Raw genomic sequence first — 12,350 nt, forward strand, 5'->3', positions numbered from 1 at the left:
GTATTTTGCCCACTAGTTTGAGAGCAGTAAGCGGAAATGGGCGAGAGATCTTCAAGAAACTCCACCCAGAAAAAAGAAAAAGCGTTAACACCATTCTTCATAGTATGCATCTTTCCTGAAACTTGGTGGGCGAAAACTAAACCGTACCCACATGAAAAAATTACCTCGCGGCCTGTGTACAAGTTGACTACTTCATTTACAAAGTCATTTACACGTAAGCAGTTAATTTTTGGATTTAAAAGTACGCCGAGCTCCTCGTCATCTGAAGAAGAGGACGACGACTCCAGGAGGTCATTTATTAAACTGTTTTATCGTTTTTCCATTTCCCGGCTAACAATGTTCTACACCAATTATTTGTATGGAGGTAACTATGTAGACATATGTAAACTCAATATTTTCGCGCAAACACATTTACCAGACAAAATACAATTTCTTTTACTGATTTTGGTAATTTCAATTTGCAAATATCAAGGGCAGCTACAATATTTTAATAGTTGTATGTACCTATAATCTCAATTTTCGCTTTTTCAATTCACGACTGCTAAAAGGAAATGTCAAAAATGTGAAGACCTTATCTGTGCTGCTCGGACACAGCCGATTAATGTGAGCAAGAAAGAGTCAAATAGGGGCTACTTTTGTTACTGATCAGCTGATTAATAGGGCAATTATCTCCATCGTCGATACCAGAGAGGGCAAGAAATGTTGCACTTTCACATTTTTTTAGGTTTGCCCTTGGAGAAACGATAAAGCCGCCCCTTGGGAAGATTGCATTCATTTTACAAAAGAACACAAAATTCGAAAGTGGCATCACAGGGCAACATTTTCATGTAGAAAAGAAAACGCTATAACTTAATTTGTAAATTTATTAAACTAACGAAATTAAAACCTTAACTCTTTGCAATTATACTCCACTCAAACTCACACTATCCACTAATCCTCTAGTACTTCCTGAGTTACCCTCTCCCATCCTCTTGCATAGTTACTTATGTATCTATATTATTACTCTAGTTTAAGATACCATAAACCAAGGGCCCTGGCGGCCAGTGCTTATTTCGTAAGTGGAATAATTATTAATACCTGTTACTCTTTTAAATAAATTAATTAATTAAAAGCCAAACTTTTTATTTTTTTCAGAATCAAGCCAGGCTGCAATCAAAACTCTATTGTATTGGCTTGAAAAGTTGAATAACAGATCTAAATAAATTCATAAAATTAGTTTAAAGGCTAAGATTTTCTGCATTTTCCTCACAACGAATTTTTGACGAAATAATCCAAAGGCTTTCAGCAATCACATTTTAATTGTTACTTTTATTTTTAAATGTTTGCTTAATGTGTTATGGATATGGTGCATTTTTTCATTCCGCAGTACATTTTCATGGAAAGTTTGGCTGAAAATTTAAGGCTTCAGTAGCATTGTCCCTCACGTAACTGTACCGTAACAGGAATGTTACTATGTGCTATTAGCATTTTTGGATCACACACAGAGTTGCGAATAACTTCTAAAACACTTGCACGTAAAATTCGAAAATTAACATCGCTGTTATTAAGCTTATCATAAAGATAGATCGGCAGCCGATTACTTATTACCCACACGCTTTGGTCGAGTTCTTGGTCAACTTTCAGGTCGTTGGGAAATTGTACCAAAGTTTGACTGTTGCTTAGCAATAATGCCAAATTGCCACGTACATATGGTTTTGCGGTATTCCAACAACCAATATTATCCCGATGCACTTGTGTGTAGAACATAACACCATTCCGAGCGATAGCTGCTGTGGAAGATTGGCTAAGGTGTCCTCGATCACCGATTTCTACGAAATATTTGGCAGCTTCTTGAGCACGTTCTGGCCACAAACTTTCGTCTTGCAACAGTTTTGTAGAAACTGCAAACTCCTGAAATTAAAAATATAAACACACTTTAGGAATCTAATATATACAAATCATTCGGTTCCTGAATGTGTAACCTTGTGTATGTAAGGATGAACTTTCAGATGAGTTGTCTATTAGCGGTAGCGCCTCGCCAGACAAGGCAAACCTCAGAGTATATTTCTGCCATGAATAAACTCCTCATAAAAAACCATCTGCCTTTCGGAGTCTTCATAAAACTGTAGGTTTTATGTATATAACATACGCAAGACAAAATACTAAAAATCATATTTGTGGTCCGATTTAATTCATATTCGAAATGTGAAGTGAAGAGTTTGCAAGTTATTACTAAAATATTATTTATGGTCCGATTTGGTTCATATTTGAAATACATATACTTCGGTAACGTAAAGAGAAATTATATTGCATTCCAACTTAGCCGCTATGTGGCGTTTGAGTCAAGTTATGCTGAAAACTGTATTAGGACTAGATTTTGCTCATTTTCGAAATATCTACTTTTGCAAAATATTTATCCTCTCCAGCCAAGGTATTTATAAAAATAGTAATTATAGTCCAATACCGGGGCGTTTTCCTGTAAGAACAAAGACGGCGATCTGGTGACTGACGTACAGAGCAATCTTAAATTATGGAGGGAACACTTCTCGAACCTGTTAAACGGTGACAGCTGCGCATGTCATAGAGAATGTGAAGATCCCGATACCCCAATCGTTGACGACGGAATTGTCGTTCCGTTACCCGACCATGACGAGGTGAGAATAGCAATATCACGGCTAAAAAACAACAAAGCCGCGGGCGCCGACGGACTGCCGGCTGAGCTATTCAAACATAGCGGCGAGGAGCTGGTAAGGTGCATGCATCAGCTCCTATGCAAAATATGGTCGGATGAAAGCATGCCTGCCGACTGGAATTTAAGTGTGCTCTGCCCAATCCATAAGAAGGGCGATCCTGCAATTTGTGCCAATTACCGCGGGATTAGTCTTCTAAATATCGCCTATAAGGTTCTAGCGAGCGTATTGTGTGAAAGGCTGAAGCCCACCGTCAACCAACTGATTGGACCTTATCAGTGTGGCTTCAGACCTGGAAAGTCCACCATTGACCAAATATTCTCAATACGCCAAATCCTGGAAAAGACCCATGAAAGGAGAATCGACACACACCATCTTTTCGTCGACTTCAAAGCTGCATTCGACAGTACGGAAAGGAGTTACCTGTATGCCGAGATGTCTGAATTTGGTATCCCCGCAAAACTAATACGGCTATGTAAGATGACGTTGCTCAACACCAGCAGCGCCGTCAGAATTGGGAAGGACCTCTCCGAGCCGTTTGATACCAAACGAGGTTTCAGACAGGGTGACTCGCTGTCGTGTGACTTCTTTAACCTGATGTTGGAGAGCATCGTACGAGCCGCAGAACTTAATCGCTCAGGCACAATTTTTTATAAGAGCGTACAATTGCTGGCGTATGCCGATGATATTGACATCACCGGCCTTAACAACCGCGCTGTTAGTTCTGCCTTCTCCAAACTGGATAAAGAGGCAAAGCGAATGGGTTTGGTGGTGAACGAGGACAAAACGAAGTACCTCCTGTCTTCAAACAAACAGTCGGCGCACTCGCGTATCGGCACCCACGTCACTGTTGACAGTTATAATTTTGAGGTTGTAAAAGACTTCGTGTATTTAGGAACCAGCATTAACACCGATAACAATGTCAGCCTTGAAATCCAACGTAGAATCTCTCTTGCCAACAAGTGCTACTTTGGACTAAGTAGGCAATTGAGCAGTAAAGTCCTCTCTCGACGAACAAAACTAACACTCTACAAGACTCTCATCATGCCCGTCCTAACGTATGGCGCAGAAGCTTGGACGATGACAACATCCGATGAAGCCACGCTTGGAGTGTTCGAGAGAAAGATTCTGCGTAAGATTTTTGGACCTTTGCACGTTGGCAATGGCGAATATCGTAGACGATGGAACGATGAGCTGTATGAGCTTTACGACGACATAGACATAGCGCAGCGAATAAAGATCCAGCGGCTTCGTTGGCTGGGTCATGTCGTCCGAATGGATACAAACGCTCCGGCTTTGAAAGTATTCGATGCGGTACCAGCTGGTGGTAGCAGAGGAAGAGGAAGGCCTCCTCTGCGTTGGAAAGATCAGGTGGAGAAGGACTTGGCTTCACTTGGTGTGTCCAATTGGCGCCGGTTAGCACGAGAGAGAAACGACTGGCGCGCTTTGTTAATCTCAGCCAAAATCGCGTAAGCGGTTATCGCGCCAATTAAGAAGAAGAAGAAGAAGTCCAATACGACTTTTTTAGAGTGTGTATGTTTGGCGTTACAAAAGTGTTTTCCTTAACTTTCGGAATAAAAGCTTGCAACTTTCTTACAGTATGGTGTTTTATACATTATGCAAATGTCGAAACAAAACTGATAACGTGACGCTATAATCCTGTAACGCTTCTTCAAAATATTATTACATTCCGCATTGAATATTACAAAATTTTGTGAATTGAATTCAAAGCTATGGTTCCTAATTTTGACGGACAAAGCTTATATTTTATGGTTTATTACTTGCATCTGCACAGACGTGAAGTGTAGTATGGATATCAACTTTAGCCTACGTGGGTATTTTCAAAGTTTTTAAATGCGGTAGTTGTTTATTGAACTGTTCCCATTAAACATTGATTCCGGGGGTGGGACTTCATCATCCCATGACAACTTCAGCTTTCATCTTACAATTGGGATTCTAACAAAGGGTTGAAGAGACCAATTGGATTAAAAAAGCTTCACAATTTCTATGGGACCGTTAGTAGTTTTAAGCTGTTATCTGGCAGTAAACCAAACAAAAAACAATTCTTAAATGGTGGCCATTTAAACCCAAACGTTTTTACAAACTCAGTGCGTGGAAATAAATTGTATTTTTCTTGTCTTCAGGTACAATATCTGCAACAGTTTCGGATGCGTGCGATGCAAATTTACGTAGGGGAAACTCGCGCGCATTAATAAATTTATGGTTTGATTTTTAAAATTTATTAAACTGTCTACGTAGAAGTCACGGAACAATAAATTTTCGTTTCATCAATTGCTAGCTGTTGTAGGCATTTTACAGCAAGGTAGGGTGCACAGCTGGTATCATAGGTGTGGGCCACCATAAAATCCATTATAACATATTTGTGTCTTCTGAAAAAGGGGAAAATTGTAAACATCGTATCTTGCAGAACGCAATGGAAAACGAAGAATAAACTTATTGGTAATGGGACATTTGTGAGTTGTAGAATTAAAAAAACAATTACAATACATATGTTCAGGCTCGTCCGCTCGACCGTTCCTCTAGCTTGTGCAAGGTGGACTCTGATCAAATTGATGTAAATACTTTATAGGAAGGTGATGGCCATGATGGTTAAAATTCTGATGTTACATATACAGGAATTACGCATGAAGCCACCCAACCAAGTTTGGTATTTGGTTTTACTGGACCATTGAGATGTATTTGGCTCTTACTAAGTATCTCAATAAAAAATCCTGCTCCAGGTAAATATATGAATTGTCGGATTAACCATGAAAAAGGTGTCTGAAACCGAAACGGCTGACGTATCAATGCGACAACTTGGTTAGCATGACATAATAGACGGTATGATTATTAAATCGATGGTAGTACTACATAGTACTCTTGGATTGGAGACTTAATCGTTATGTAGCATGAATGTTGAATTTCGCCAAGTTTTCCAAACTGAGAAGTTGAAAACTCATGGCACTTGTTCGCTGATATAACGAGTGCCTCTTCTTTGCTAGCAAAATGAAAGAAACTTTTAGAGATATGAAGTAAAAGCCCATCACATCAGCGTATTCGGAAATTCATTCACACATTCAATCTTAAGATTTGCGTTGGCAACTACTGGCAAGAGCATTTAGTATTAAATAAATAAAAATAATTTATATGTTTTACCTTGAAACTGGCCATTGGATGAAAATAGAGTATACGCCCATTATTGGTTTGATTGTTTCGTTCTTCCAAGGACAGGCTCATTCCAAATACACCATCCAACCACTGAAAGTTTAGTCCATAAAGATTAAAATCTGATGCAATCGGATTTGGATTGAGGTTGTAGTTGGTGACTCGCCAACTGCGATTATTAGCCAAACTGTAGACGACTATACCGAAGCGCCAAACATCCGTTACGTAGACATACGCGTCGTTACAGTGATCGGGGCGGACATCGGCCAAAATGTTTGAGTGTAATGAGTCTTGTTTGAGTTGCTCTGGCGGTAGCGTATAGCTGACCACCATTTTATCATTAACCAAATCAAAAGCAACAATTTTTGGTGGACAAATCTGATTCAAATGAACTATCGCATTTACAACACCGGAATCGATTGCCCACAAGCGGCCGCACGTGTCAATCGAGCTGCGGTAAATGGATATAAGTTTTGTGCAGTTTGGCTGTTGAGCTTTGCTGTGAAAACTCCAATCAGGATATGGGCGTAGAGCGGGACTGCGTTCTTTTGCTGGATACGGAAGATAGCTGAGACTGGCAGGCACTCCATCCTTCCATCGTGGTGTTGTTACAAATATCCGTTGACCATAAACGTCAATACCCAATGGAAGACTATTTTCCGGTACAAAATCACTAGAAGTAAACCGAGATATAGTATATGTATGTATGTATGAGCTTATACATGTGGTACTTATGCATATGTATGTTAAGTTCCTTGCAAGATAAAGAAGTTTCAGGGCTGGCCGAAATTCTAATACAACCATAAAATTTCATCAAAATTATTTCAAAATATATTCTCACTGATGATCAGCTAATGTCTTATATGACAATCGGATCTATAGGACTCAGGGCGATGAAGGAGGTATTATATTTTATACATATATGAGACTTAACACATGGGCTGAAGGTCTGCGAACATCCAGTAGTTGCTGGGAGCCAAATCTGGCGAATACGGTCGATGTGCGAGCAATTCGAAGTTCAATTCATGTAGTTTTGCCATTGCTCAGAATCATCAACACGTTATTGTTTTTGGTCAACAGTGAGCAAACGCGGCACCCACTTTAAGATCTTGTTACTGGGCAGTAATAAGAAAATAGCTAAACGGTTCATTGCTTTAAAACCACTCCCTGGGATTTCTAATAGTAAGGCCAAACACCATGAACCCTTAAACAAACACAGTATTTGCCCCTTTCTTATATAATGCCATAGAAACTGAAATATTGAATGAGCTTAGTTCACAAGACGTAATTCCGGCATGGAAATTTCAAAGCGAAAATTAAAAAAAAAAAAACAAATAACCTTAACCGGAATTGGGGGGGTTAGATGGGAAAGTGATGCGAACAATATAGCCACTCCTCTCCAATTGGCAACCTCTACCCACTGTCCAGGACCTGATGCACTGTACTTGGTACTCCCTGTTTTCGCTAACGAGGCTCTGTCGACCGGTGACAAGGCGGTATAACCTTGTCAGCACTTTAAGCTAAGGTGTCGAGGTACCCGTGCCGAGAGCTGCATGGCTGGTCTAAATAAGTGTCTAAATAACCAGTCTTTAACGGTCCCCTCCGACGCCCAGGCTATGTCGGTTGTATTAAGTGCCTTACCACGGCATGCCGGCTCTGCCGTGGCGGACCACCCCTTCCGTGCCTACTCGTGGGACCAAAAAGCTAATGGATTCTAAAACAAATAAAAAAACAAAAGAAGAAGTAAAGGAGTTAACGGAGAGTGTCCTGGGCACTCTCTCCGAGGACGATCTTCTGGCCTCCAGCCAGGAAACGATCGTCGAGCCATGTTCGAGCGGTGCAAAACACAGCACCCCGCTTCTAAGACCAAGCCTTCTCCAGTCGGCTACCAAGACGACCTCTGGTGAGGTAGTCAAGGCGGCCTCTGGAAAGGTTTCCTTGGGGGCCTCTGGTAAGGCCGCCAAGGTGACCCCTGGCAATGATGCACCGGTGACCACTGCGAAGGTCTCCAAAAAGAAAAAGAACAAGAAGTCGCCCGCGTCCCTGCTCAAAGCGCCTACCTGAGGGTGAAATTCATTCTGGCAAAGATTGCCAAGAATGAACAAGCCGGTAAAGCGCACGAGCGGGACGCTGAGGACCGTGTGAAGTACGAGGCCGCGATCAGAGAATACGAGGCCGCGTCCGCAGCTAAACTAAACCAGCCACAACAACAGCCAAAACCGGCACGGAGCTCGGCTAAACGTAACCGCTCACAGGACGTGAGTGGACGTGTGGCCAAAAGGAGCAAATACTCCTCAACCCAGGGGGCTGGGGGCCCTTCAACCAGTGCGGCAGGCGCGGCCTCGAGGGCGGCTTACAGTGAGGTGGCCAGAGATCATCTCCAAGTTGCCCTCGTGGACGTGAAAGCCAATACTGGAAGAGCGGTGTTACCCCTTTGGGATGCCATTGAGGTACGGCTATCGGGCATGGTCGTCAGACACCTCATGGATAAAAAAGGGCCAGCTCCGCTCTTTGACTCGGGTGAAATCTGTCGAGGCTGTAGGGTGATAAAATGTGCCAACCAGTACTCGAAAGAGTTTCTGGAGAAGAGCCTTGCTACGGTTAGCAACGCCTGGGAAGGGCTTTCGCTTAAGCTCATCCCTGCCTCAGAAATTCCCAGGCGACCACGAGCCAGAATCCTGAGGTTCCTATGGATGACTGGTCTGTCATCAAAGTAGAAGAACTTCAGCAGCGTATCTCAGCCATATTACTGCTGATCAACAACGAGTCGCTGGAGGCACTCGAAAAACAGCAGTTCAAACTTCGCTTTGGCCTCAGGTTGGCCAAAGTGAAGGTCTTCCCCGCCTCTGTCGCCCTGGACGATGACTTGGAGAAATTGGGGGATGACACCAAGAAGCTGCTCGACGATCTGCGGCTGTCTGGGACGGACGCAGACTCTGAACTGGGGGAGCAGTCGTAAAGGTAAGTAACACTTTTGAACAGGTTGTTAAAAGTATTACAAATTAACCTTCGTCATTCCAAACTAGCCACAGATAACCTACGAGTCACCCTCCGGGAGGAGGACATCGATGTCTGCCTGATTCAGGAGCCAGATGGATCTGGCAGCAAAAAATCATGGGACTGAGGGACAGATCCTATGACCTTTTTTATGTCCAAATTGATGGTAAGCCAAGGGCCTGTATCCTAGTAAGGAACACAATTAATGCCTTTTTGCTGTCTAATTTCAGTTCACCGGATGTGACTGCGGTCAGGGTGGAACCATCCAGTGGCAGTTGCTTCTGCTTGGTGTCTGCCTACATGGCCCATGACAGATCGGCGCCTCCTGAGGAGTTGCAATATCTAGTGGATACTCTCCAGCCCAAGAAGGAGAACATCCTGATCGGATGCGATGCGAATGCCAGACACACACACCATTTGGGGCAGCAGCGAGATCAATGAACGGGGTGAGTCTCTGTTTGATTTTATACTAAGCCGTAATTTACTTATCTGGAACAAGGGCAACTCCCCAACTTTTGTTTTCCCGGCATCGGGAACATCAAGTCGTTGGGAGGAAGTTCTTGATATCTCTCTTTCTACAAACTCATCTGCTGTTAGGGTTGAAAATTGGACGGTCTCCCAGAGGAACTCGTTTTCGGACCACAGGATGTTCCTCTACGAAATCGATTTCGTTCGGGAGACCTTGCTACCCCGCAGGAACCCTAAACGAACAGACTGGTCTCTTTTCCACAGGGTTTTCTGCAAGAAGCTGAATAGGAGTAAGTTCTTGACTTCCACTGAGGAACAACTGGACGCGCAAGTTAGACACCTAGAAGGGTCCTATCAGACTGCCTTCAAAGTGGCCTGTCCAGTATCCTTTAGCAAGAAAGACTTTCCTCCCTGGTGGAGAAAGACGCTGACCGACTTGAAAGAGAAGGTTAGGATAGTCTTCAACAAATGTTACCAAATAAGGAATTTTCAAGATTACCGGGAAATTTTGAAAGCTTATAAGAAAGCCATTAGAGATGCGAAGCGCAACTCTTGGAAAGAGTACTGCGAATCCATCGAATCCGTAAGAGACTCGGCCAGACTCAGCAGGATCCTATCCAAGGACCACTCCTGTAAAACTTTTGTCAAAAGAGAGAACGGGGAGTGGGCTGAATCTGCAGGCGAATCCTTAAAAATCCTTATTGATGCCCATTTCCCGGAAAACTCTATTGATCCGGTCTGTAACGAAAAGGCGAACCGGCAGGAGGGGTTACCTGTGATGTCCCTGACACCAGTCTTGTCCGTCAACAGAATAAACTGGGCAATCGAGAGTTTTTCCCCTTTCAAATCTCCAGGCATCGATGGTATCATGCCAGTAATGCTTCAGAAGACTAAGACCGTGGTGGTTCCCGTTCTTCAAAAGATCTTCTCGGCGTGTATCTCGCTGAACCACGTCCCTGCTAGCTGGAAGAAAACCAAAGTGGTCTTCATTCCTAAGGCAGGAAGGAGGGGCCACGTCCTGGCCAAGGACTTCAGACCTATAAGTCTTACCTCCTTTATTCTCAGGCACTGTCGTCGCCGTATTGCAGCTCTCTTCTCGTGAACTCCTGCAAGGAGGAACTTAAACGCCTCGAACGTGCAGGAAACATTTCCCTCATCTGGGTTCCTGGGCACAGGAATATAGAGGGAAATGAAATTGCCGATGAGCTTGCCAGGAAGGGGGCGGCAGAACCGAATCCAGCTGCCCTCTTCTCAGACATCGGTATCCCCTTAGCCGTCGTTAAAGGGAAACTACACAACTTCTTTCTAAGAAAAGCGCAAGACAGATGGAGGTCTGTCTCATCATGTGCCATTTCAAAAGCACTATGGCCTCAATACGATATAAACAGAACGCTTAAGGTGATGGGAACCCCCCACCATTCAATTTTCAAACTCATTGCGGTGATCACTGGCCACTGGGCGATCGGCACTCACGCGGAGAAGCTTGGAATTCCGTACAACCCCCATTGCAGAAGCTGTGGGGATCCCACAGAGAAAGAGACTGTGGAACACTTTCTCTGCAGATGTCCGGCTTTGGCGGCTAGGCGCTTGAGATTCCTCAGCGTCCCCTTTGGGGATGACTTGATGAAATTCTCCAGCCTAGATCCCTTTTCTCTCCTCCGCTACACCAACGGCACTGGATGGCTGTAGACGGTCTTATCTCCTCCCTTAATCCTTTCACAGGTAGTGGTCCACTTTATGGTATCAAAACGGCACGTAAGTGCTACTTGTAGTGTACCTGGGGTACTCTTGCGATCTTACCTACCTACCTACCTAACCGGAATTGTGTTGCTAATAGAATTTACCCAATCAACTAGATATTGCCTTTCGTAAGAATAACGTCATACAAAATATTCCCAACTCCGTGCGCTGAAAAATTTCCAGCTTCTGGGACATACTATGAAACATTGTAAAGGTCCCTGTCGCACAGCCTTTTCCCACCGGAGTTCATCTTCGGTCGGCTTGGTGGTTCTTCTGATTGCTTGGCCTTAAGACTGTCATAAACTTCAACACTTGGCAGGTGGCGCAGATTATTTGCCCTCACCAGCGGCGCGACTATCGTCCTCCACTAACTCAATGGCGCTGCTCCTCTCTGCATCTTCGATATTATTCTATGGCTCATCAATTGCATCAGCATCCTCCTCACGAATGCTGCCTGTATCTATTTTGTCGATGGTTTGTGTCTCTAGTAACAAATTGCTGCAATTACGGTTGGTTTCATCTAATGCATCCGAAGAGCTTGATTTTGCTTCATCATCATTTTAAAAAGTAGTTCAATTTTAGCTTTCAAAATTGTCGCAAGAATTAACCGAGTTGTAGGACTTAAATTCAGACTTGACGGTTTCAGATTCATTTTTATCCATTTTCAATTCAATTGTTTTTTCGCTGCTATCATTAGACTCTTTGCTTTACTGTCGTCGGTGGTACCTTCCATTTCATTGGCTTCCCTGACGTCTGTTTCTCGGGTATCTTTCTTGCAGTGACTCCTTCAGTTTTCATCTTTTCAGATAAATCTGTGTTTTTTTTAAGGTTTTCTCCACCACTTTCATCAAATTCCTCTTCACTTTTTGTTTTATTGTTTACTACAGTACTGCTTTAGTATCTTTCCTCTTCGTTTCCAGTTGTGACGCCATATGTGTCTTCTCTGCTTCCACTATTTGCTCCTCATATAGTCTAATATCCCCATCGACATCTGGGGATACGCCTTCAGCTGCTTTTGCTTACATTTCCTTAATGACGTCTAATTGATCTTCAGCAGTAGCCGCAGTTTCTTTTCATCTGCCTGATGGACTTCGTCATCGTCAGCCTTTACAATGCTCAAGATGGTTTCTCTCCAGCTGCACATAAATCTTGGAGGACAACTCTGTGGACACTTATGACATCTGCGCTGAGATTTTTGCACACAGCAACGATATTTCCGATGATATTAGCGACAGCGGCCGCCGTAGCCGAATGGTTTGGTGCGTGAGTACCATTCGGAATGCAGAGAGAACGTAGGTTCAAATCTCGCTG

The 12,350-nt window shown here is 43.3% G+C and overlaps 1 protein-coding gene across 1 annotated transcript; it reads right to left on the minus strand.

Annotated features, from left to right (window-relative positions):
* Positions 1-1,288: 1,288 nt before the first annotated feature.
* LOC128869679 (protein yellow-like) lies at positions 1,289-6,653 on the minus strand. The gene is made up of 2 exons (XM_054112282.1): positions 5,826-6,653; positions 1,289-1,890 (listed from the first exon to the last, which is right to left on the minus strand). Exons 1-2 carry the CDS (start codon positions 6,636-6,638, stop codon positions 1,405-1,407), a joined length of 1,299 nt encoding a protein of 432 aa, XP_053968257.1. The 5' UTR covers positions 6,639-6,653; the 3' UTR covers positions 1,289-1,404.
* Positions 6,654-12,350: the final 5,697 nt, after the last annotated feature.

This window comes from Anastrepha ludens, chromosome X (genome assembly GCF_028408465.1).
Source record: "Anastrepha ludens isolate Willacy chromosome X, idAnaLude1.1, whole genome shotgun sequence".
In the NCBI taxonomy this organism is placed as follows: Eukaryota; Metazoa; Arthropoda; class Insecta; order Diptera; family Tephritidae; genus Anastrepha; species Anastrepha ludens.

Excerpts from the sequence above, each read along its gene's own strand:
- LOC128869679 (XM_054112282.1), bottom strand. The coding sequence starts at position 6,638 with ATGGTTGTATTAGAATTTCGGCCAGCCCTGAAACTTCTTTATCTTGCA. Across the intron at positions 1,891-5,825 it reads ATCCAATGGCCAGTTTCAAG|GAGTTTGCAGTTTCTACAAA; the intron begins GTAAAACATATA and ends TTTTAATTTCAG.